Here is a 24638-nt window from a genome sequence, read left to right on the forward strand (position 1 = left end):
TCTGTAACTTATTGCTAGAAGTTGTTTGAGAGAGCTGCGTGTCATTAAAAGCACGCCTTTGATTCTCCGCGGTGTTTGAGATGAAGCAGGAGGAGTTGAAGAGTTCAGAGGCGGAGAATGAGGACAGACTCACAGACTGAGACACTGAGACACGGGGCACAGCTCAGATCCTCACCGAGTCAACGTGAGACCCCAGGATAATCTGCATCATGGTGATTAAAGTTTACATCGCGACCTCCTCCGGATCGACATCGGTAAGAGATTCAGATCTGATTTGACCAGACATCCTTAGGAAAACGACTTAATACAACAACAAACTGTTACAGCAGCAAACTCATTATAGAATCAGACAGTGCAAGAAGAGTCCAAGATTATTGACTTTGTTTTAATTGTTTTAATTATTTTTATGACGTCTTTGCTGACGCATATCAAATTACCAGAGCTTTAGTGTAGCAACAACAATAACTGTGACACTAAATACTGTGAGATTTTGGCAGAAAATATGATAATCGCGGAGAGGCTAGCTGTGTTTTTATTATAGGTAGTTTGCAAACATTTTTTAACAAATGCAGTGTCAGCACTACTGCTAGAGACGACAGTAGTCTTTTGTTCACATAAACAGTGAGTCCCTGCGAACTCTAAATATGGTGTTGAAGTTGACAGTTAATGTAACCGCTTCCTCTGACATCAGTTTGCTGGAAATAACCACTTCTGCTCAAAACTTCTCCAAAAACAACAAACAGGTGCATTCACCTGGACAGGGAAATGCTTAAGAACAGACTCAGTTTAGCTGAATACCTTTTATTTGCATCATAACTGTTGAAAAGTTAAATCGCAGTATTTGCAGGGTTTTGATGGCAACGGCAGAGACAGCTCTTCCTCCAACAGCTCATTTGGCTCAAACTCTTCCTAATTTGGTGAGTTAGATCAGGGGTGTCAAACTCAGTTCCTGGAGCAGAGTTCTGTTCGAACCCTGCTTCAACACACATACCACGTAGCTTTCAAATAAGCCCGAAAGACTTGATTAGTTGGATCAGGTGTGTGTAAGAAGGGTTGAATCTTAATCAGGGCCGGTTCTAGGGTGAGTGGAGATCCGGGGCTTAGCCCAGAAAAATCCATCAAATATAAAATTTGGAATACAGAAATATGAAATTATGAAAAAAAAAAATTGAATGGTACTTTGCCACTAGGTGGCGGTATGCCACTGCCTTAATGAGTGAGTCGGTCAGTCATTTAATAAATGGATTCATTAGAAATGGATGATTCATTCAGACAAAAAGAAAGCAACTGTTTTTATGAATGGGTCAGTGAATAATTTACTCAAGCAAATTTATTCAGTAAATACCGCTGTGTGTTGCTGCAGAGCACAACAACATGCTTTGTTTGGAACCATTTCCTTAGCGAAATATGTCTTTTTTTATTATCTTGTTTATTGCATTGTTGCCCTGACACGAAAAGTCTGCCATATACCGTGCTAACCAAACATTATAACCGCTCTCTCTCTCTCTGTGTGTGTGTGTGTCCTAGAGACTGTGCTGCGCAACCGTTAACTGTTAGATGTTCAAAATGTAACGTTAAATCAGACACAATTTAAAACCGAAAAAGAAATATAATACTATGATACTACGTTCAAGTGTTGCCTGGGGGTGTTTTACTTCCTCTTTTTGAAGAATTTTGAAATGTCCATTTTAATTTTCAAAATTAATTAATCTAGTAAAATACTACACACCAACAAACCGCTTGTCTCCAAAAGATCTCATTTCATTGGCTGGATCGTACAGACGCTCATCGATGGTTGTTCAGTTTCCATGTCAGTCAGAAGCACTAGACTCAGTGGGCGGTTTTCGTCGGGTGTGAATGACAACGCGTAAATTGACAAACACTGTTGACCTGAGAGTCGAGAGATATTTATTTATTTATTTAAGTTCTAATATAAATTACTTTATTGGGCATGAAAATTCATTGATGGCATGGTGGTAATAAAAACATACTGAAAACATTCGGGGCTCCAGCCCCCTTAGCCCACCCCTTATGCCACCCCTGATCTAAACTACGCAGACCCTCCAGGGATTGACTTTGAGAATACTGTTGTGCTCCACATACTGTTAGTTATGTAACATTTGAATGACGCTCCTGATTTGTCCATACTTCAGCCACCAGGGCTCAAGTCGCTTTCTTCTGAAATGAGAAGACATTGTCCTTGCTCTCTTTTTTTAATCCATTGCAAATAAAGTGGTTCTCAGCCTCCCCGGGAAAGTCTATGCCAGGGTACTGGAGAGGAGAATTCGGCCGATAGTGGAACCTCGGATTCAGGAGGAACAGTGTGGTCTTCGTCCCAGAACACTGGACCAGCTCTATACCCTTTCCAGGGTGCTGGAGGGTTCATGGGAGTTTGCCCAACCAGTCCACATGTGTTTTGTGGATTTAGAGAATGCATTCGACCGTGTTCCTCGTGACATCCTGTGGAGGGTGCTCTGGGAGTATGGGGTCGGCGGCCCCCTACTTAGGGCTGTTCGTTCCCTGTACGACCGGAGCAAGAGCTTGGTTCACATTGCCGGCAGTAAGTCAGACCTGTTCCCGGTGCATGTTGGACTCCGGCAGGGCTGCCCTTTGTCACCGGTTCTGTTCATAATTTTTATGGACAGAATTTCTAGGCGCAGCCAAGGGCCGGAGAGTGTCCGGTTTGGGGACCATACGATTTCGTTGCTGCTTTTTGCGGATGATGTTGTCGTGTTGGCCTCCTCAGACCAGGACCTTCAGCGTGCACCGGGATGGTTTGCAGCCGAGTGTGAATTCGGATGAGAATCAGCACCTCCAAGTCCAAGGCCATGGTTCTCAGTCGGAAAAGGGTGGATTGCCCACTTCAGGTTTGTGGAGAGTTCCTGCCTCAAGTGGAGGAGTTCAGGCATCTTGGCGTCTTGTTCACGAGTGAGGGATGGATGGAACGTGAGATTGACAGACGGATCGGTGCAGCTTCTGCAGTAATGCGGTCACTGTACCGGTCTGTCGTGGTGAAGAAGTCAATCTATGTTCCTACTCTCACCTATGGTCATGTGCTGTGGGTCATGACCGAAAGTACAAGATCCCAGATACAGGCGGCCGAAATGAGCTTTCTCCGTCGGGTGGCTGGACGCTCCCTTAGAGATAGGGTGAGAAGCTCGGTCACTCGGGAGGAGATCAGAGTAGATCCGTTGCTCCTCCACATCGAGAGGTGGCTCGGGCATCTATTTCGGATGCCTCCTGGACGCCTTCCCAGGGAGGTGTTCCAGGCACGTCTCACCGGGAGGAGGCCCCGGGGAAGACCTAGGACACACTGGAGGGACTATGTCTCCCGGCTGGCCTGGGAACACCTCAGGGTCCCCCCGGAAGAGTTGGAAGAAGTGGCAAGGGAGAGGGAAGTCTGGGCGTCTCTGCTTAGACTGTTGCCCCCGCGACCCGGCCCCGGATAAGTGGAAGATGATGGATGGATGGATGGCATTGCAAATAAATCTTCTGATTTCTGTCTATGTTGACACAGTTCCCTTTCGAGGGAACTTCGAACTGCGTCCTCTAGGGGGCACTTTGGGGAACACCTCGTCGTGACCTGTGTCTGAAGGATATATTGAAAAAACACCAACTTGTTGGCCGGCGACAGCCTCCGACGTCACTACCGGCGTGACTATAAATAAGCACCAGGAGAGCATGTCATTATCTTCTTCATCTTCACTGACTGTTTTGTTTGAAGCATGCATCTGAATGAACCGTTAAGGGCGATCTTTCTCGGCTTATCATGGCGACAACTATCAAGCGTTTAGACTGCGTTATTTGACACCCGATGACACATGCGATCTTTGCATCATTGTTTGGGTGAAGAGCACGCACGCGATGTCTTTAAGGAGTCAGTCTGCTTGCATTGTGAGCGTTTTTTCAATAGAAAAAGCTCCGCTCTCGTTCATCTCTCTTCTGAAAGAAAAGGGAGAAAAAAAGGGCAGCCATCTGCTTCCCATGGTTCAAGATCTGTCAGTACTGAGGCATGGAAGAGAATGAGCTCATGAGAATACAGGTGGATCTGTCTGAATGGTTTAAAGAGGGACTTTACCTTTTGCGGTCGTAACAAACAAAAAAAAAAAGGGCGGCGGACGAGAGAGCCTCGGAAGGATGATATCTTTAGAACTTTCGGATACTGAGGTTAGTGCTCTGTGGGGTTTTTACCCAGGAAAAGCAGGAGACATTTGAGGATTATGGAGAAACTGAAGCTGAGCCTTCTCAATTCTCCTGCCCTGCGTATGTATAGCTGTTGGAGGTTATTGAGTGAAAATTACCTTTTGACCAGAACCCTCCAGCTCAGGTGAGCCTTTCATTTGTGCATGATCTCCATACAGAGATTAAAAAGAAATGAAAGATGCTGTTTTCTTTTCGCATCCATCGGTTTCGGCATGAAAGTAATCTGCCAACATCGAGGTGATGCACGAAAGCGGCTATGAGGGAATGCCCCCTGTAAAAAGAGCAAAATGTTTTATAAATAATTAATAAATAATTTTTATCTGTGGAATTTTTTTTTCTTTCTGCAGGGGAAACATCCTCTCTTAATCTCCCTCCTTGCCATCTAAGCCAGAAAATCATCTCGCTTAAATGGCAAGGCATACGCAATAGCAGGTCAGGCTGTGGCTATATTACACACAATGCTGGAGCTTCAAGCATATCAGACTGATCTGCTAAGAGACCTGGTTAGAGGCAGTGGCCTTTTTCTGATCAGGTAGCTGAGCTGCGCCGCACCACGGCTCTCTCTCCATGCTACCAAGCAGGCCGTCTCCGGCCATGGTGGCAGCGGAGAGACATCTGTGGATGAACCTGGCAGACATCGGGAGGAAAGAAAATGCTTTCTGCTCGATGCTCAGGTTTCGCCTTCTGAACTTTTCGGTATTTCCGTTGTGACGGCAATTTGAGAAGTTCAGGGAGATGAAGGCGCACTCTGCTACTTTCAGATCCTTCGTTCCACGAAGGGCCAGGTGTCCAACATAGGTGTCCTGGCCTGTCTCGATCTGAGGATCAAAGATGGGCACAGAAGGCTAGTGACGCAAATCGCACTCCTCCCCCACCTGCGGGCAGGGGTTAGAGGAATCGTGGGTCACGAGGAGGTAAGCAGAACCTAAGGGGTATGATCTAGACGAGGCAGCATTCTCATCCGAATCAGAGCGATACCGAGGTATCCACTCATTCCCTTTGGAGATTTTTAACCCTCTGGAGTCTAAGAGGTTATCAGGAGAAAATAGCCTCATAACGTGTATATGTGTTAATCGACTTCAGACGGTTAACTTCTGCTTTTATTCTCCCCTTCCTAATTCCCCTGTAACCACCAGCTCTCCACCTGATAGAGATTAGGTGGAAACCTCTCACATAACAGTCTCCTATGCTGGACCTATAATGTTTTTATGGTTCAATGTTCATAGCCACTAGGGGTGTGCACGGATAGTCGAACATTCAAATATTCATTCTGCTCTAATTATTCGATAAATAAAAATTATATTCGAATTTCGCAAAAAAAAAAAAAAAAAAAAAAAAAGTTCACAATAAAACCTAATTTGGTCACTTTCTGTGATTCTCCACAGCATACTTGAAGAGATATACAAGCAAAAAATAATTAATCAATGAATAAGGGGCCGTTCACATATTGCGCCTAAAAACGTGTGGAAGACGCTAGGCACGCCGCTTTCTCCTTCTCCAAAGTGCTCGGGCAGAAGCTCTCCTGAGGCGTCTGCCAATGACTCTCTCCATGAAGACGCAGAAATTTCAGCAAAGGATAAATGGATTTGCAGCACAAAAAATCGCTTTCAGTAGCTCTACTACTAAATTTATTTCAAAATGGCAATCCATATACAGCTATGATCAGCTGTTCCTTCATTTTAGCTGAGCTTTCAACATTGTTACGGGAAAGGAGGAAGCTGATTGGTTAGTTCTTGTCACATAACCTGCTGTGCGCTTGCGGCATTCTGAAAAGTTGAGATGTTTTTAACTCGATGCGGTGCGGTCGCGGCTGGAAAAAAATGGGCACGTTGCACCGCGTGCGCATCACGACCGCGTCGCTTCCATTATGAGTGTGCCTACCGCGTGCCTACATTGGAAATAGCGAACTTGAGCGCGCAAAACATGCTATATGTGCACAGCCCCTAAGAACTGCGGCCTTCTACAATACTTCAAATATGCCGTGGAGAATCACAGAAAGTGACAGAATTTAAGAACATTGTTGCGCCATCTCTCAAGCAACAAATAAACACAGCTAACTTGGAGAATGCAGTGAAAACTCCTCTTCTTGCGTCTGCCCTAGACCCTTGGCACAAACATCTCAGGTTTCTCGATGAAAACATGAGAGAAGTAAGAAAAAAAACCTTTTTTGAACATTATCAGAACATTTTCCTTGATGCAAGTAGTGCGGATGCAGCCGTCGTCACCAACGATAAAGAGGATGCAATGCCCACTCGTCGGAAAAGGCTGAGACAGTTCTTCAGTGATGATTACAGAGAGTCCAGCAGAGACGAGTGGGAACAGTTCTTACAGGAGTCATGTATTCCACCAGATGAGGATCCCATTCAGTGGTGAAATGAAAATACGAAGCGCTTCACAAAGCTAATTCGCTTAGCACACCGTTATTTGTGAGTCCCGATCACATCTGTACCGTCAGAGCGCGTTTTCTCCGTGGCCGGCCTTACTGTTAACAGACTAAGGAGCCGACTTTCCCCAGATCATGTTTACATGCCTGTGTTTCTTAACATGAACATGTAAAACAATAGAAAATAAAAAGCAAAAAAGATTTGCTGACAGTTTAAAAGTTAAAAAAAGTTAAGTGTATGCTACGTTCTACAGTAACCTAATTGCTGCAGGCTGCTTTACGCTTTTTTTTTGCTTTTAATCTGTACTTCTGTTTGTTTGCACGCATTGTTAAAGGTTTTCAGCTACAAAACACGATGTGTAATGTTCAAGCTTACTGTGTGTAAGCTTGTTAAAAATGACGGAAACAATAAATGTTGCTGAAAAATAACGTCTGTCTCATTAAACTTAATTTAAATAAACGAATATTCGAATTTGATATTTGCGGAAAACGCTCATCCCTAATAGCCACCACCTGACTGATGGTCTGGACTAAAAGGAGGCGTCCCTTGAGCCGGGCTCCAGCACAGGAGGGTGGGTCAGTAAATGTAACCCTCTCTGTATATACATATGTGTATTTAATTGCTGGTGGTTACATGTCTACTAATAAACTCTGTGAGTTTCCTTTGCAGTGCTCAGTTACAGTGTTTACTAAACACTCGCCAGCACCAGTCATCTGGCTTCATGTTCCGGTATTAGGCGGCTGAGATCACAGGTTTCTGAGGGAGCCTCCTTGATCATCAGGCCTGGCACAGCACTGCAGGGAATTTAATGGATGTCCAGCCAGGTTACCCCGAGAGGTCTCCTGGCCGCTTGAGGTGCTGTCGCATTTAGCGGGAAGTGGAGGTGGCAGTTACAGAAGTCTTCTTGTATATGCGCCTCAGGTGATGCTCCTCTCGCCCAAGGTTTGTAAAACTGAGCTTGTCTCTCCCGTGAGATTCAGCGCTAAACTTTGTGTACTTTCTCAAAACCACTTGGTGGTCAGTGTGCACGTGAACACTTTGCGCACTTTCTAAAAATCCACAAGTGGTAAGTTTGCATTCAAGATTCTGCAAACTTTCTGAAATATTTTACGATAAGGGTTACGCGCTCCGCTTCGTTCCCTTTCTTGAGATGATTAGACCTTGGTTCCTTGGGCTCCATTCAGCCAGTGTGTATTTGTTTATACACCTCAGGCATCGCTTCCCTCAACATGAGGGGCTATATGGGTGATTCTCGTGATAATTTAGCAGCGCTACCCTTTTTCCAAAAAAGGGGACCTATGAGCGCGCTACTTTGAGCCCGGAGTTCTCTTCTCATATGAGACTGAGTTCTCTGTTTTTTCCCCAGAGCGCTCCAGTATTGTTTCCATTGATCAAGTTGATGACTCTCAATCATACTGTTTTGAGATGCACCATTCCATCTATGAGCTGCTCTATCAGAGTGCCACGAGAGCCCCTCCTTAGAACAGTATTTGAAAATCCATGCTATGGTAAGTGTGCACGTGAAGTCTTTGCACTCTTTCTGAAAACAACACTGTGGTAAGTCGCACGCTAGTATTCTGCGTTCTTTCTAAAATCCTATATGGTGAGGGCTTCGCGCGGTTGCTTCATGCCCTTTCTTGAGTTGGTAAAAGCCCTGTTCATCTTGGGCGCCACTCCACCTATGTATCCTTGGATACCTATCTGAACAGGGTGTTGCTACTAGAGAACTGTCGAGACAGCTCTTTCAGCAAGCTTATGTGTAAGCTAGCGGTAGCCCCTGTGCAGAGCTGGGTAGTTATGGATTACATGTAATCTGGATTACGTAATCAGATTCCAAAACTCAAGTACTTGTAATTAGAGTAAACTACTTTTTAAAATACTCGTAATCAGACTACAGTTACTTTTTTATGGATTACATAATTACAGTACATATTATTTACACTATGGTAATAAGTCGTTCACAAATCATTGATGAATCATTGAAGTTTCTTTTTTTTTTTTTTTTACGTTTATATTTTTCCTAATAAACCTGCCGCTTATATACGTTCATGATTTTTCGAGTTTTTCCGGCGGAGAGGGGGAGGGGTGTCAGAATCACGCTCAGAAGAAATTAGCAAAATATTGGAATATGGAGGGGAACGCAGCCTTTAATCACTGGATGTTCAGACATCATTTAATTTTTTTTTTAAAAGACATGGCAAAATGTCACTATTCAGTGTAAACTCTGCCTACCATGGATTACTTTGCTGTCAATGGAAATCTTTGACCTACCAAAGTTATTGCTGGGAATTTCATGTCCTTTAATATATTTTTGTAATGTTGATATTTCTTCATTATTACTACCTTATGCACTTCAAGTGTTTTGAGATGAAATATTTGACCAGGGCTCGACATTAACGCTTGTCCGGGACAAGAGGATTTTGTAAAGGGGCAAGTGAAAGAGAATTTTACTTTCCCGACCGGACAAGTAACCCGATCAAAATTTTAACAAAAAAAAAATAACCAGGGCATTACCAAAACTTTGAAGAGAATGATTCTGATTTTATTACTTTCAGTGTAAATGGTGACTAATAACAGATAATTTATTGACAGTATCAAGGTCGCTTCGGTTGAGGCTGGTGCAGTCTGTCTGACTCGCGGAGAAATCAAAACTATAAGAACATAAGAACTTCATTTCAAACAAAAATAATTCTAAGCAAAGCCAAAGCAGAACAGTCGCGCATCTCCGAGCAACAGTCTTTTGTTAATAAATGATTCATTTTTAAATGGGTCAATGATCCAGTGAGCCATTTATAAAACAATAAATAATTATATATTATTTATTATTATTTATAAAACGGTTACCTCCTTCATTTATTGAATGAATCAGCTGTTTGAATGAACGGTTGAATCAATGATTCCCTCATTAAGACTCATTCACCCCTACTGGTGGTTTAATATCATATTTAAAAGTATCATTGCATTTTTCCAACATTTCATATTTTGTATGTCAAAAAAAAAGTAAAACATTAATCTAATAACATAATTTATTCATTTGGACAGATGGAGTTTGTTGATACTGATTTCATTTTAATAATAATAACAACTAATATCTTATTCTAACGTAATGCATTGATCACATGTGAGAATTCATCGTATATGTAGACATCTACATTTAATCAGTTTAGGAAAATATTTTCCTTTATAAAGTTAAAGTGTAACAGCAATCAATTTAAGGCAAATATCAAAAATATACTTATTAAAGTAATACCTGATAGAGCACTCATGAGACCGTTTCAGAATAAATTACATTTGTGCCAAAAAAAAAAAAAAAAATGTTTTTTTTCCTGTACAAGTATACTTTTTTACTCGGACAAGTGATTGATTGATTTAAAAGCTCAATGTAGAGCCCTGTATTAGCAATGTTATTGCTGTGAGTTTCATCCTCTTTAATATTCATTTTTGTATTGTTGTTATTATTTGTCTTTTCCCAGTTCTTACTTTGCACTTATAATGGTTTTAGATTGATAGAAATGTCATCGCTGAGTGAGTTTAGTCTTTTTCAAAATTCACGTTCGCAGTGTAGCTATTGTTTGATGTTTTTTCATTGATACAGTCTTATTCACTTTTAGTTTTTTTTTTTTTCTTTTTTTAGATTTAAATATTTTACCTAGTAGTGATATTGCTGTGAATTTCATGTTTTTCAATGTTGGTTTTCAAAATGTACTTAATTATAAGTAAATATGCTTTAAAATCATAAGATGTGAATTATTTTTTTCAGTGCTACTAGCAAACTCTAACAGCAAGGTAAATTAGTGTTAGTATTTTCTAAGTATTAACTGTCCATATATTGCACTTGACAAATAAGCTATTGTTGCTTTTTTTGTTGATTTTTTATATATTTTAATATATATATATATATATATATATATATATATATATAAGTACACGATTAGGCTAACTGAATATATGTGATATCAAATAAGGGTTAGCACAAATGTAATCAGATTACATTACCAAAAATGTGTAATCTAAGAGATTATATTACTGATTACAATTTTTTTAATGTAATCTGTAATCAGTAACTTATTACAATTCATAAGTAATCTACCCAGCTCTGCCCCTGTGTGACAGGCAAGACTTGGTAGAAATGCTAGGTTCTTAGCCGTATCCCTTTAAAGGAATTTTTCCTGATTCCAAGCCCTTAGCTCTACCCTGGGCCGAGGCCCTAACAATTAAGTTGGGTATGTAGCTTAGGCCTTTTGGCCGTAAGGGGTACTGTTACAAACAGCCGTCTAAACGTCGCAATTCCCAGTTGGTACTTAGTGCTTGCCATGATTCCGGCCTGCACTCCCCTCAGCGTGGCGGCGTGGGTATACTGTTCCCCAAAGCGCCCCCTTGAGGACGCAGTTCGAAGTTCCCTTGAAAGGGAACTGTCTCAGGTTACGTATGTAACCATAGTTCCCTGAGTAGGGAATGAGACACTGCGTCCTCTAGCTCCCTGCCATGCTTCGGACGCAAGCTTCAGACAAAGAAGATAATGACATGCTCTCCCAGTGCTTATTTATAGTCGCACCGGTAGTGACGTCGGAGGCTGCCGCCGGCCAACAAGTTGGTGTTTTTTCAATGTATGCTTCAGACACGGGTCACGACAAGCAACGATATCTCTGAGATAGGGCTGTATCTATTTAATATTTTAGTAATCGAGTATTATACCAAAAATTCCATCGATTAATCGAGTAATCGGATAAAATGTGTTTTTGCTTAATTAAAGTGCAATATTAATTATGTAAGAGAAAATAAGACTCCTGGGTCTCTTAAAATGAACAACTAAGTTTCCTTTTTTAGAAAAAAATATTTGTACTTTTTAAATGCATAGAATTCAATGCATACATCAAAAAATAAGAATTTAATTATTACCCATTGTTTCTCTGACTGTACACGTACTCTGAACAATGACAATAAAATTGACAGATGAATTAAGTGCTTTTAAGTGCCATTCAGTTGGGGTTTTAAATAAAGCATTTTCTGAGATGCACATTAAACATTAAACACATAAAACATTAAAACTCTTTGATCTCTCCACTGGAGGCAGCCCCGCTCTCCCGTTTCTCCTCTCTCAGTGAGCCTTGGAAAGAGAAACAGTGGAGTCAGGGAGCTAAGCAACCGAGTCTGAGCAATCGGATGGCGGCATTGTACCCATGTGCTCGCTTTCCCTGTTGCACTCGGATCCACCCCAGAAGGGCAGGGAGCTAAGCGCTTACTGAGATGAAATGCTCACTCGAGCAAGACTCTTGCTCTTCTCCACCTGAGCAGAGTCAGGGAATAAACAATCGGTCTGACTGATCTCATGAGGGCATTGTGCCTGTGTGCTCTCTCTCCATTGCAAGTGGGAAGTGAGCTATGTGGTTACTGAGACAGAATGCTTACTCGAGCATGAGTCTCGCTCCCCTCCACTCACGGTCCGCTTTTCACTTAACAGCCCTGCTCTCACATTTCTCCTCTCTCAGCGAGCCTTTGAGAGAAAAACAGCAAAGCCTGGGAACTAAGCCCATGTACTCGCGCTCCCCACTGCACTTCAATACGTGTCTCAAATGTAGGATCAATGCCCATCTTACTTCGAGCGGCTCTATCCTCCTAAGTAGATCGGAGCGGATGCTGCCACTGGCAGCTTCAAGTTTGTGTGTGTGTCACTATGGCTGTGCTCACAGGTGGGCTGCTTTTATCATGAAAGCAGTTTACCCCTGTTCGTTTACAGAAGGTGGCCCTGTGGATTCTTTCCTCCCAGTTACCATCTGAGGAAGCAACAACGAGTTTGCAGATTGAACAATCAGACTTGAGAAATCCTCAACGCATATAGTGCATACTTTATCTGCTAGTGTGTTTAATACAGGAGGAACAGTGCACCTCGTTATATGAACAACTTAATCCTCCCATACAGATCAAAGCAAAGTGCGGGCAGCTTCACATTTGTGTGTGGGTTGCTGAGCCCTTCCTCCCCCACTCTTGTGTTTCTCACTTCCCAGTTACTCGGAGATAGAAATGACAAAACTAGAGGGTATGATCAATCAGGCTGCAGTGATTTAATGTCGACATGGCCCCCTTTTGCATCGCTCTCCACGCAACTCTTCGATCTGCCACTGTGAGGATCACCACCGCTTATTGTCGAGCGGCTCAATCCTCCTGGGAGGTTTGGAGCAGACTGTTGTCAAAAATTTGCATTGCTGACAGCTTTGTATTTGACCATACCTCTCACCTGGGTCATGTCCACGGTGATGCTGCGCTGCTGAGACAGAGCGCTCTTACTACGAAAGTATATGTCTCGCTCTGCTTTGCTTGCGACTTGCCTTCTTGAATAATGATGGCCCCGCCCCTCCCTTCATCTGATACAGTGAATGTGCACAGCATTTTTGATCTGCCAGAATATTTACTCATAAAGAACATCAAAACTCCTGTTACACATGTGGCTTGTTCCTTTATAGGCGGATTAAAAGAGAATGCTGTAACTATGATTATTATCACTGACAGCTTCAAATTGGATGCGTCTAGGCCACACCCACACTGAGTCCACACTAGTACCAAACTGGGTGTTGGAGACATAAAACAATGTTATCCACTGGCATTTGCTTGAATACTTGCGATTCACAAAGATTATGAATTTGCTGGTGTTATGAGCCGTAAAAATGGTTCACCCAGCTCAGAGCGAGTCAGGCGCTACTATCTTGTCCCTAAAATTTATCTCAGACACCTGAATCACACCCTCATGAAAAGCCCCTTGCACTTTTATAAATTACATGGACATGGCTCTCTTACCTCAGAGACAACTGGGAAACCGCATTCTCAACTACCTTGACAGTTGGCTTCTTCTGGCCCAGTCAGAGGCAGAATTAATATCTACAAGTTCTATACAACATGTGGCGTCATGGACGCCTGTACATCAGGGTGAGTCAGGCTTGTATAACAGCCCTGGCCCCGGGACGAATTCCTGTTGGATGGAACAGGGCGTGGTCATGGGGATGGCTTGCAGAAGGACAGTTTTATTGCTAATACGAATTGGACAACATGTCCGTGGTGTCCTACATAAATCGCAAGGGAGGCTTCTTCTCAAAGTGTCTCTTCAGAGCTTGCTGAGGGCAGCACATGTACCGGGCAAATTGAACCAAGAACCGGAAATGTTATCATGTTATCAATGTGCCCTCGGGAGTGGACGCTCCATCCACAAATGCTTTAGAAGATCTGGGAGATCTTCATCAAGGCCAAAACACTTGAACGAGCTGTGTTCAAACAAGTCTCTACATTTCTCACACACAAAAATCTCCCTGACAGCAACCAATCTGGCTTCAGAAGTGGACATTCAACTGAGACGGCCCTGCTCTCAGTTGTTGAAGCTCTAAGACTGACAAGAGCGGAATCCAAATCTTCAGTACTTATCCTGCTTGATCTGTCCGCTGCTTTTGACACGGTTAATCACCCGATCCTCCTATCAACCCTACTGGCATATGGCATCTCAGGAACCACACTTCAATGGTTTGAGTCTTACCTATCAGATAGGTCCTTCAAAGTATCTTGGAGAGGTGAGGTGTCCAAGTCTCAACATCTAACTACTGGGGTGCCTCAGGGCTCAGTTCTTGGACCACTTTTCTTCTCTGTCTACATGGCATCATTAGGTTCTGTCATTCAGAAACATGGCTTTTCATACCACTGCTATGCTAATGACACTCAACTCTACCTCTCATTCCATCCTGATGATCCGACGGTAGCTATTCGCATCTCAGCTTGTCTAACAGACATTTCTTCTTGGATGATGGACCATCACCTTCAACTCAACCTTGCCAAGACAGAACTGCTTGTGATTCCAGCAAACCCATCATTCCATCACAATTTCACCATCAATTTAGGTACTTCAACCATAACTCCTTCAAAAACAGCTAGAAGCCTTGGAGTTATGATTAATGATCAGCTGACTTTCTCAGACCACATTGCTAAAACGGTCTGATCCTGCAGATTTGCTTTATTCAACGTTAAAAAGATAAAGCCCTTTCTTTTGGAACATGCTGCACAACTCCTTGTTCAAGCTCTTGTTCTGTCCAGGCTGGACTATTGCAATGCCCTCTTGGCAGGTCTTCCAGACCTTTACATTTAATCCAGAACGCGGCAGCAAGATTAATTTTTAATGAGCCAAAAAGAATACGTCACACCTCTGTTTATCAATTTGCACTGGCTTCCAATAGCTGCTCGCATAAAATTCAAGGCATTGATGTTTGCCTACAAAACTACCACTGGCTCTGTACCCATTTACCTAAATTTGTTACTTCAGACTTATGTGCCCACTAGAAGCTTGCGTTCTGCTAGTGAACGTTGCTTGATTGTGCCAGCCCAAAGAAGCACAAAGTCACTTTTACAGACTTTTAAATTAAATGTTCCTCCTTGTGGAATGACCTCCCCAACTCAATCCAAGCAGCTGAGTCCTTAGCCATCTTCAAGAATCGGCTTAAAACACATCTCTTCCATCTTTATTTGACCCTCTAACACTCACTATTCTAATTGTATTCTTAAAAATTCGAACTACCTTTCTAATCTTTTTGTATTCTATCTTCTTTTCATTTACTATGCAATTATATATGTGTGTGTGTGTGTGTGTAAATACCTCTAACTAGCTTGCTCTATTCTTTTTTTTATTCTGTTTTCTTTTTATTTATTATACTATTTAAAATCTCATGCTACGTGTACTGTGTTAATTAACCTAACTGAGACTTGTTATAGCACTTATATATCATTGCTCTTTTTGTTGTTTTTTATTGCTTCCACTGTCTTCATCTGTAAGTCGCTTTGGATAAAAGCATCTGCTAAATGAATAAATGTAAAAAATTAATAAATGTAAGGACAAGGTAGAACTCTTCGCATCATAAGCCAACTCTCACTGCCCAATTTATTTCTAAAAAAACCAAGGATGTGTTGGCCCACGATTGGCCCAACCTCCTTCCGCTTTTCCCCCGATCAGTCTGATCTCATAGGTTATCAGGTGAGTAAGGGAACAGAAAAACAAGGTTCTCCTTGTGGCCTTTCTTTAGATGAACCAGCTGAGGCTATCAGAGCTAACTCAGCTGTAGATTAGCAGCCCCTTGGACTGTCCTGCTGAGATGGAATCTCCTTTCTCAAGCAGACTGGACAGTATGGCAATTTCGGCCTGACCTATGGGCCTTGCACCTCTGGCTGCACGACGGCCTCCCAGAGCAAGTTTTGAACACAATTTTGGAGGCTAGAGCCCTGTCTATGTGATGCCTCTATGCTTTAAGGTGGTCTTTTTACTCTGCTTGGTGTCTAAACCATGGCAAAGACCCTCAGACTATTGCTGTTGATATTTTTGCAAGAGCTGTTGGATAAGAGACGCTCCCCATCTCACCATCAACTCTCGGCCTGTGGATGTTAAAGTGACAGAAGTAATTTGGAGTGATTAACCAGGCCGGGTGTGACCTCAAGGATCTTAACCCGTCTTAGACTTGGATTATTGTTAACTTCTCTATGGCAATGGATTGCTTATGGAAGTTTGATATCTCAGTCATTCCACTACATCAGCACGCCGTGATTGTACTGTGTTCCCTTATGCGTCTAACAAGACGCAGTACGAGTGTAATATAGAAAGGTAACATACTCAGTTACTTAATGTAACCTCAGTTCCCTGAAATGTGGGAACGAGTACTGCGTTGCTAGCCATGCTATGTAGCAGCACGACTCAGTCTTCATTGCAGTCGAAGTAATCTGAGAATCATGTGGCAAATGCCTGCTTATATAGCCAGAGCGCCCACCCCCCCATACTGGCGAGCTTTCGTAGGCTTGGCGGGTTTCATCGTTGTCTACTGATTTTAATGTGTGATTTAATCTTCTGTTTCCCTCAGATCAAGAAACAGCAGCAGGATGTCATGAGTTTCTTGGCGGTCAATAAGATTGAGTTTGAGGAACGCGACATTGCAGCTGATGAGGACAACAGGAAGTGGATGCGAAAACATGTCCCTGAGGATTCCCGACCGGCGACAGGGAACCCTTTACCTCCTCAGATCTTCAACGAGGACAGATACTGTGGGGTTTGTACTCATGACAGATATTATGTGCTGGGTGGTAGCTCACACTACATGATGCAAACAATATTGAATATTAAGTAATAAACATAAAAAAGTAGAAAATCATATATTTTAAAGAATTTAAACAGTTTTTGTCCATATTAACTTTCAAGCTCTCTAAAAGGATATAAAGGTAGTGTAAAATCAATCTTTATTACTAGACTGGTATATTTTGTTTTTCTGAAATAACACAATGACTTTGTATCTGTGCAGTAGGTCCTAAAGTGGCAGCAGCCTAATATATAACTAATATATAACTACTGCAGTATATGCTCTATTAAGCTCTTTTACAATTTCCTATTTTTTTTAAAAAATGGAGGGGGGGGGGGTTGAATACATTTACATGAGTTTATAAATCACCATCTTTCTCTCATACTGTACATCTCTGCTGCAGCACTTTGTACTCTCTGCCTGAAACAGTCTGTTTTAGTTCCCAAGTTTTGATCTAATAATATTCAAAAGAGAGAAAGTTACACTGAATTGAGTGAATTAGTAGCTTTCGTAAGGGTAACTTTAATTAATACAGTGATTTAGTGTTTTTACATTAGATGATTAAATTTCTGTAGTATTTTGAAATTAAATACTACTGTTAAAAAAGACTTTAACACAGAATATTCCTTATCACAGGTCCTTCTCAAAATATTAGCATATTGTTATAAAAGTTCATTATTTTCCATAATTTAATGATAAAAATTAACTTTCATATATTTTAGATTCATTGCACACCAACTGAAATATTTCAGGTCTTTTATTGTTTTAATACTGATGATTTTGCCATACAGCTCATGAAAACCCAAAATTCCTATCTCAAAAATTAGCATATCACGAAAAGGTTCTCTAAACGAGCTATTAACCTAATCATCTGAATCAACTAATTAACTCTAAACACCTGCAAAAGATTCCTGAGGCTTTTAAAAACTCCCTGGTTCATTACTCAAAACCGCAATCATGGGTAAGACTGCCGACCTGACTGCTGTCCAGAAGGCCATCATTGACACCCTCAAGCGAGAGGGTAAGGCACAGAAATAAATTTCTGAATGAATAGGCTGTTCCCAGAGTGCTGTATCAAGGCACCTCATGGGAAGTCTGTGGGAAGGAAAATGTGTGGCAAAAAACACTGCACATCGAGAAGAGGTGAGCGGACCCTGAGGAAGATTGTGGAGAAGGACCGATTCCAGACCTTGGGGGACCTGCGGAAGCAGTGGACTGAGTCTGGAGTAGAAACATCCAGAGCCACCGTGCACAGGCGTGTGCAGGAAATGGGCTACAGAGAAGCAACACTGGACTGTTGATCAGTGGTCCAAAGTACTTTTTTGTGGATGAAAGCAAATTTTGCATGTCATTCGGAAATCAAGGTGCCAGAGTCTGGAGGAAGACTGGGGAAAAGGAAATCCCAAAATGCCTGAAGTCCAGTGTCAAGTACCCACAGTCAGTGATGGTCTGGGGTGCCATGTCAGCTGCTGGTGTTGGTCCACTGTGTTTTATCAAGGGCAGGGTCAATGCAGCTAGCTATCAGGAGAGTTTGGAGCACTTCATGCTTCCATCTGCTGAAAAGCTTTATGGAGATGAAGACTTGGTTTTTCAGCACGACCTGGCACCTGCTCACAGTGCCAAAACCACTGGTAAATGGTTTACTGACCATGGTATTACTGTGCTCAATTGGCCTGCCAACTCTCCTGACCTGAACCCCATAGAGAATCTGTGGGATATTGTGAAGAGAAAGTTGAGAGACGCAAGACCCAACACTCTGGATGAGCTTAAGGCCGCTATCGAAGCATCCTGGGCCTCCATAACACCTCAGCAGTGCCACAGGCGGATTGCCTCCATGCCACACCGCATTGAAGCAGTCATTTCTGCAAAAGGATTCCCCACCAAGTATTTTCTTTTATTGGTCGGATGAAATATGCTACTGTAATATTAATGTAATATACTAAAATAATTTTTTGAGAAGGACCTGCATATTTTCAGGTTTAAAAACAAGTGATATAGACATGACACTAATACTTTAAAAACAATCAAAAGGAATCTATTTCCTTCTGTTTTTATTATTAGGTATTTTTACCAATATCATTTTAACTGGTGCCTTGTGTATTGATTGATTCAACCCGACTCAAAACAGACTGTACGATCTGAGCAGTGCTTTCTTTTACTCCAGAACTACGAGGCTTTCTTCTGTGCCCGCGAGGACAATGCTGTGTATGCGTTTCTGGGCTTGACGGCGCCTCCAGGCTCAAAGGTAGGTGTCATAAAGGCTCTTTTATTCGCAGCGCACGTGTTCCGTGTCTGTCTACTCTGAGACTGTGGTGCTAATGTCCTGTCTGATGTTGAACACACATGCTCTAGTCTAGCTCTTCGCACTGCAGATTTGAACTAAATCGATGGGTTTCTTTGTGTTTCTTCACAGGAAGCAGAAGCCCTGTCTAAGAAAATGCAGATGTGATCTAGAGAAGAGCTGATGAACTCCTGCACTTTCTGATGATTGAGTTTGTCTTGTTGGTTCTTTTTTTCTTAGCACCCATTAAATGATGTGATGAGATGAATGTGACGAATTATTTGTCCATACGAGTCCATCTTATTGATTGAACTGTTCAAACTGAAAACAAAGCATAATAGATGAGCAAAGTTGATCTGAATTGTCAAGATTTGACAGTAAATCGTTGTTGTAATGTTTAAGCATGCAGTTTTTGTTATGTTTATGCTTAAATGTTCTTGATTATGTCTGCGGTTCAAGTCATATTTAATACGTGCACATATATTCAGGGCTTCTGCAGGTCTTAAGAATCTGAATTTTACCTTTCACAAATTAATGCTATGAAAGGTTTTAATTTGGAGCAGAAAGTTTTACATTCATAAAGTCAAGGTGTTAAATGTTTCATGCTCTTCAAAAAAATATAATAAAAGTAACTAGATCATTTAAAATAGAAAAATATAATTGAATATCTAGGTTAATATGTCTTATTTTCCAATACAAATATCTATACATCCTTTAATTTGCTCATTATCTTGTTTGTGCTCTGAATGAAGGTGTTTTTTCTTTTTCTTTTTTCTGAGCCCATGTCAGATATTTGTCTCTTTTTATTAAATCATAAATTTACTTTTTTTTTTATACATTTGCACTGGAAAACAAGACAAAAATACTGCAGAAGTACATCACTTTTGTGCATTGTGATCAGAATACAGTTAAACTTATATGTGGTCAGGTACAGTAAAAGTTATTTCCATTTTAGTTATATATATACACACACACACACACACACACACATATATATATATATATATATATATATATATATATATATATATATATATATATATATATATAAAAAAGGAATTTAAAGATCAGTTGGAAGTCATTTTCCAACTCCTTCGATATTTACATTTAGAGAACATGCTCCCTTAATTTTTTTCTAAAATGTTCCTTTAATTGAGTCTTTCAAAAAAGGTCTTAAAAACTCTTACATTTACCTTCGTAAAACTTGCAGAAACCCTGCTACTTAACTCAAGTCCCTTAATACACCCATACATTTTCATGATTTGTTTAATTTGTTAATTTCTTAAAGAAATGTTGGCAATGATAGTTTGCATTTTTGTATTTTTAAATATTATTTTCAGTTATTTTTTGATAGTTTTCTTTTTCATTTATTTTTACTAAAAGATTAATGTGTATATTTCATACTGCACGTTTTGCCTCAAGTATCCTTCTTGTGGTAATAGTTATTTTTCTATTTCTATTTGCCTATTGCTACTGTAGTTTTAGTATACATTTTTCAAAAATCCAAACTGATAACCACTTGCCATTCTTTCAAATCCTGAGCTCATGCTTTCATTACAGCTGAACATGCATTTCACATCAGATTATGTAACATATTCCAGTCATTTCTCTAGCAGTCTCTACCATGATAAGACCAGTGTTTACAGTATCACATGGCTTAATTTACTGTAATATAGCGGTGTTTGATGTGACCGTTAGCTGTCATCTGTCTCCATCACATCAGATTAATTTCCTCACAGTCACTTTGGCACTGAATCAGATCATTGATATCATGTTTCACTAAACTCACACCAGTCACACGTGTAACAGTGTTCACATTGTGCTTTCATATTCTATAGAAACCTTGACTTTGATGGCCCATTTGTTCACAGAACTCATTTATCATCATGAAATACCATAGAAACAATCATTTAGATCACACACATGTACTAGATACTTAAAGATTCACTGTGTGGTTGATGACCAAGCACTTATTTCTCATTAGATTAGATTAGATTAGATTAGATTCAACTTTATTGGCACTGCACATGTAAGGTAAAAGGCAACGAAATGTAGTTAGCATCTAACCAGAAGTGCAATAAGCAGTAAGTACAGAATATACAAGGTCTACAATATGTACAATAACTACACAGATAAGTATTATGGACATAATTTACAGATTTTAAATACTATTAGCATGATATACAGATAGGTGTACTATGAACTACTATACAGATGAATTATGTAAAAGTGTATGTACACTTTAGGCAGAACTATGAACATATAAACATAATTACACTATTGCAATGGACTGTAAAGTGCATAGAAAATATTTCAGTGTGCAAATGGATTATACAGTGTTCCTGGATGAACAGACAGTAGTGCAAGTAATAACAAGTTACTGTTTTTTTTCTTGTTGTGAATAAATAAATAAATCAGAGTGTTGAAGAGGGGGAGGAGTCTATGTGTGGTGTGGGGGGGTGTTGAGGGGTGTCAGAGGGCAGAGTTCAGCAAGGAGACAGCTTTAGGGAAAAAGCTGTTCCTGAATCTTGTGGTCCTTGTCCAGAGGCTCCTGAAGCACCTCCCAGAGGGCAAGAGATTAAACAGTCCACGGTCAGGGTGAGAGATTAGTCTTTGAGAATGCTGCGAGCTCGACGTAGACAGGGTTTCCTCTGGATGTCCTCAAGAGCAGGAAGTGGTGTCCCTGTGATGCGTTGGGAAGTTTTCAACACCCTCTGCAGTGCCTTGCAGTCAACCACTGAGCAGTTCCCATACCAGACTGTGATGCAACTGGTCAGGATGCTCTCGATCGCACACCGGTAAAAGTTCACCAGGATGGATGAAGACAGCTGGTTCTTCTTCAGTGTCCTGAGGAAGAAAAGGCGCTGGTGAGCCTTCTTGCCCAGGCTGGAGGTGTTTGTGGCCCAGGACAGTTCCTCTAAGATGGTGGTTCCCAGGAACTTGAAGCTGGAGACACGTTCAACAACCATCCCGTTAATGTGGATGGGGTCATGCGTGCTTCCTTTCTTCTTCCTGAAGTCCACAATGAGCTCCTTGGTCTTATTGGTGTTAAGGAGCAGGTTATTGTCAGCGCACCATGTGGCCAGGTGCTGTACCTCCTCCCTGTAGGCAGTCTCATCGTTGTCACTGATGAGGCCAATCACCGTGGTGTCATCTGCAAACTTAATGATGGAGTTGGATCCATGCACAGGCTTGCAGTCGTGGGTGTAAAGGGAGTAGAGGAATGGGCTCAGCACACAGCCCTGTGGTACGCCAGTGTTAAGTGTGATGGTGGTGGAGCGGTTGTGGCCTGACCGAACATGCTGAGGTCTGTTGGTCAGAAAGTCCATAATCCAGTTGCAGAGGGAGGTGTTAATGTCCAGGTCTCCAAGTTTTGTGGTCAGCTTGGAGGGAATGACGGTGTTAAATGCTGAACTGAAGTCAACAAACAACATCCTAACATACGTGTTGTTATGGTCCAGGTGTGTGAGTGCAGAGTGCAGCACTGTGCATACTGCATCCTCTGTGCTCCTATTTCTGCGGTAGGCAAATTGGTGTGGGTCCAGTGTGGGTGGGAGGCAGTCTTTGAGATGTGCTAGGGCCAGTCGCTCGAAGCACTTCATAATGATGGGTGTGAGTGCTAGGGGGCGATAGTCATTGAGGCACGTTGGGGAGGAGTGTTTCGGTACTGGCACAATGGATGTGGACTTAAAACATGTTGGCACAGTTGCTTGGGTGAGGGACAGGTTGAAAATGACTGTGAAGACCCCTGCAAGCTACTCTGCACATGCCTTAAGCACACATCCAGGAATGCCATCCGGGCCAGCAGCCTTGCGTGAGTTGATCCGGCTCAGTGCAGTGTGGACATCTGTGGAGGTGAGTTTGAGAGGTTGGTGGTCTGCTGAGTGTGTAATTTTGGTGGCCGTCCCCTTGCTGTCGCTGTTGAAGCGAGCATAAAAGTCATTTAGCTCGTTAAGGAAGGAGACGTCCGTGACCGTTGGTGTGGAGTTGCTTGACTTTTAGTCACTGATGATCTGGATGCCCTGCCACATGCGTCAGGGGACAGAATGACTGAACTATATAGGGAGCTAACTTATTTTCCCCCTTATGGGACCTGCTTAGCTCAACCACAGAAGATGCCCATACTGGGACCATGCCCATTTGGTACCCAAGTAGCCCAAATAAAAACAATGCGGGACCCACATTTACATGTTTGCTGGGATAGACTGTCTATTGTATTCCATCTGATGTTATTGTTTTTATGACATTGTGCTATGATGGACTAAATGTTCCTGTTGGAAGAGAGTACGTGTTAGTGTGTTAATGCGTGATTTTTTAGCATGAAATTAACTGTTTTGCCAATTGTGTGTTTTAGGTGTGTTGGTGCATTCAGAGTTTAGGATAAAATGTAAAGGCAAAGGCCCTTTAGAAACTTTAGAAATTGGGTGTCTTGAAGCAAATGGTAAACATAGTTCAAAAAACAAGCACTGATTCATTTACTAGTTAGGACATGAGAAAAATCACGACATGACACTAGACTAAAAGAAACTTTATGACTATGATTTATGATACCCAAGAGTCACAAGCACAGCACGCCCCATTACACCCATCCTCTGAGCATCCACCTCCTCCAAGCCCACATCACCTCTCTGATGAAGTCCAGCAGGGCAAGCCTCTGCCGTTTTAAAGGATGCTTGATCATTTGGAGGAGTTAAGAGGGAATGAACCTTGAAACCACCCAAAACACTCAGTTCAGTACAGTCAATTCATAGTTCATGTGAAAGGGCTTCTCAGCAACCATTTTTACTGATTCCATGTGTCTTTATAATTTACTGACAATTTACAATCTACTGTTCTAACACAATGCCTTCTAAATCGTTAGCCTCATAGCATAATTGCCTAAGTCATTTTTTGGCCCCATTGAGATATCTGCCTAACTTTACTGTCCTACCACTGCTGCATCATCCTGCCTTTCTGCCTATGTCCTTAGCCAATCACAACACTTATTAGAATCCAAAAACACTATCTGCCTAAGTCATCTCTTTGACTTAGGCAGTTTTGCTACAAACAAAATGGCAGAAAACATGGGAAAACAGTTGTCCAGAAGTGATGTATTAGCTCTTCTGTTTGATACGTTTCTTAAATTTTCTAGACACTACATGTAAATTTCAGTCAATCAAAGGGACTATAAACTGTGTATTTAAACTTGACTTTTTTTGCTACAAGTTATGATGAAGTAGATAGCCAACACTAGCAAAATATAACCTAATTTCTGGTCAGAACATATCTTTACAGTTAGGAAACATCACCATAAAAAGACATTTAGGCAATTTTAGGCAAGTCAAGTAATTTTTCAAGCATTTACTATTTATTTTAAGTGCAAATAAAAGTAAAAATAGTAAAATAAAAAAGTGAAAAAGTTTATATATATATATATATATATATATATATATATATATATAAATTAGACATTTTGACTAGACAAGAAGTATTTGGTAAGATTTATTTTTTTTATTTTATTTTTTCAGTGAACCTATGAATTTAACATGATTTACTGAGTTAAATACTCAACAGCACTCCATTTTCTGTTTTAATGTCAGGAAATAAAGTTTATACCCATGTAGTGGAGTTAGAGGATTTAGATGAGAGCAGACCTGAGAAAGAAGGTAATGACGTGGACATGGGGCAACAGATAGAAGAGGA

General features: G+C 41.3%; 1 protein-coding gene across 1 annotated transcript; it reads left to right on the forward strand.

Moving 5' to 3' along the window:
• The first annotated feature begins 92 nt into the window (after nucleotides 1-92).
• On the forward strand, nucleotides 93-19224 carry LOC128026899 (adapter SH3BGRL). The gene is made up of 4 exons (XM_052614171.1): nucleotides 93-254; nucleotides 16463-16648; nucleotides 18840-18920; nucleotides 19089-19224. The coding sequence occupies exons 1-4, from the start codon at nucleotides 210-212 to the stop codon at nucleotides 19122-19124; spliced, it is 348 nt and encodes a 115-aa protein (XP_052470131.1). The 5' UTR covers nucleotides 93-209; the 3' UTR covers nucleotides 19125-19224.
• Nucleotides 19225-24638: the final 5414 nt, after the last annotated feature.

The sequence above is a fragment of the Carassius gibelio genome, chromosome A14 (genome assembly GCF_023724105.1).
Source record: "Carassius gibelio isolate Cgi1373 ecotype wild population from Czech Republic chromosome A14, carGib1.2-hapl.c, whole genome shotgun sequence".
Lineage (NCBI taxonomy): Eukaryota > Metazoa > Chordata > Actinopteri > Cypriniformes > Cyprinidae > Carassius > Carassius gibelio.

Excerpts from the sequence above, each read along its gene's own strand:
- LOC128026899 (XM_052614171.1), top strand. The coding sequence starts at position 210 with ATGGTGATTAAAGTTTACATCGCGACCTCCTCCGGATCGACATCG. Across the intron at positions 16,649-18,839 it reads ACGAGGACAGATACTGTGGG|AACTACGAGGCTTTCTTCTG; the intron begins GTTTGTACTCAT and ends CTTTTACTCCAG. Across the intron at positions 18,921-19,088 it reads CGGCGCCTCCAGGCTCAAAG|GAAGCAGAAGCCCTGTCTAA; the intron begins GTAGGTGTCATA and ends GTTTCTTCACAG.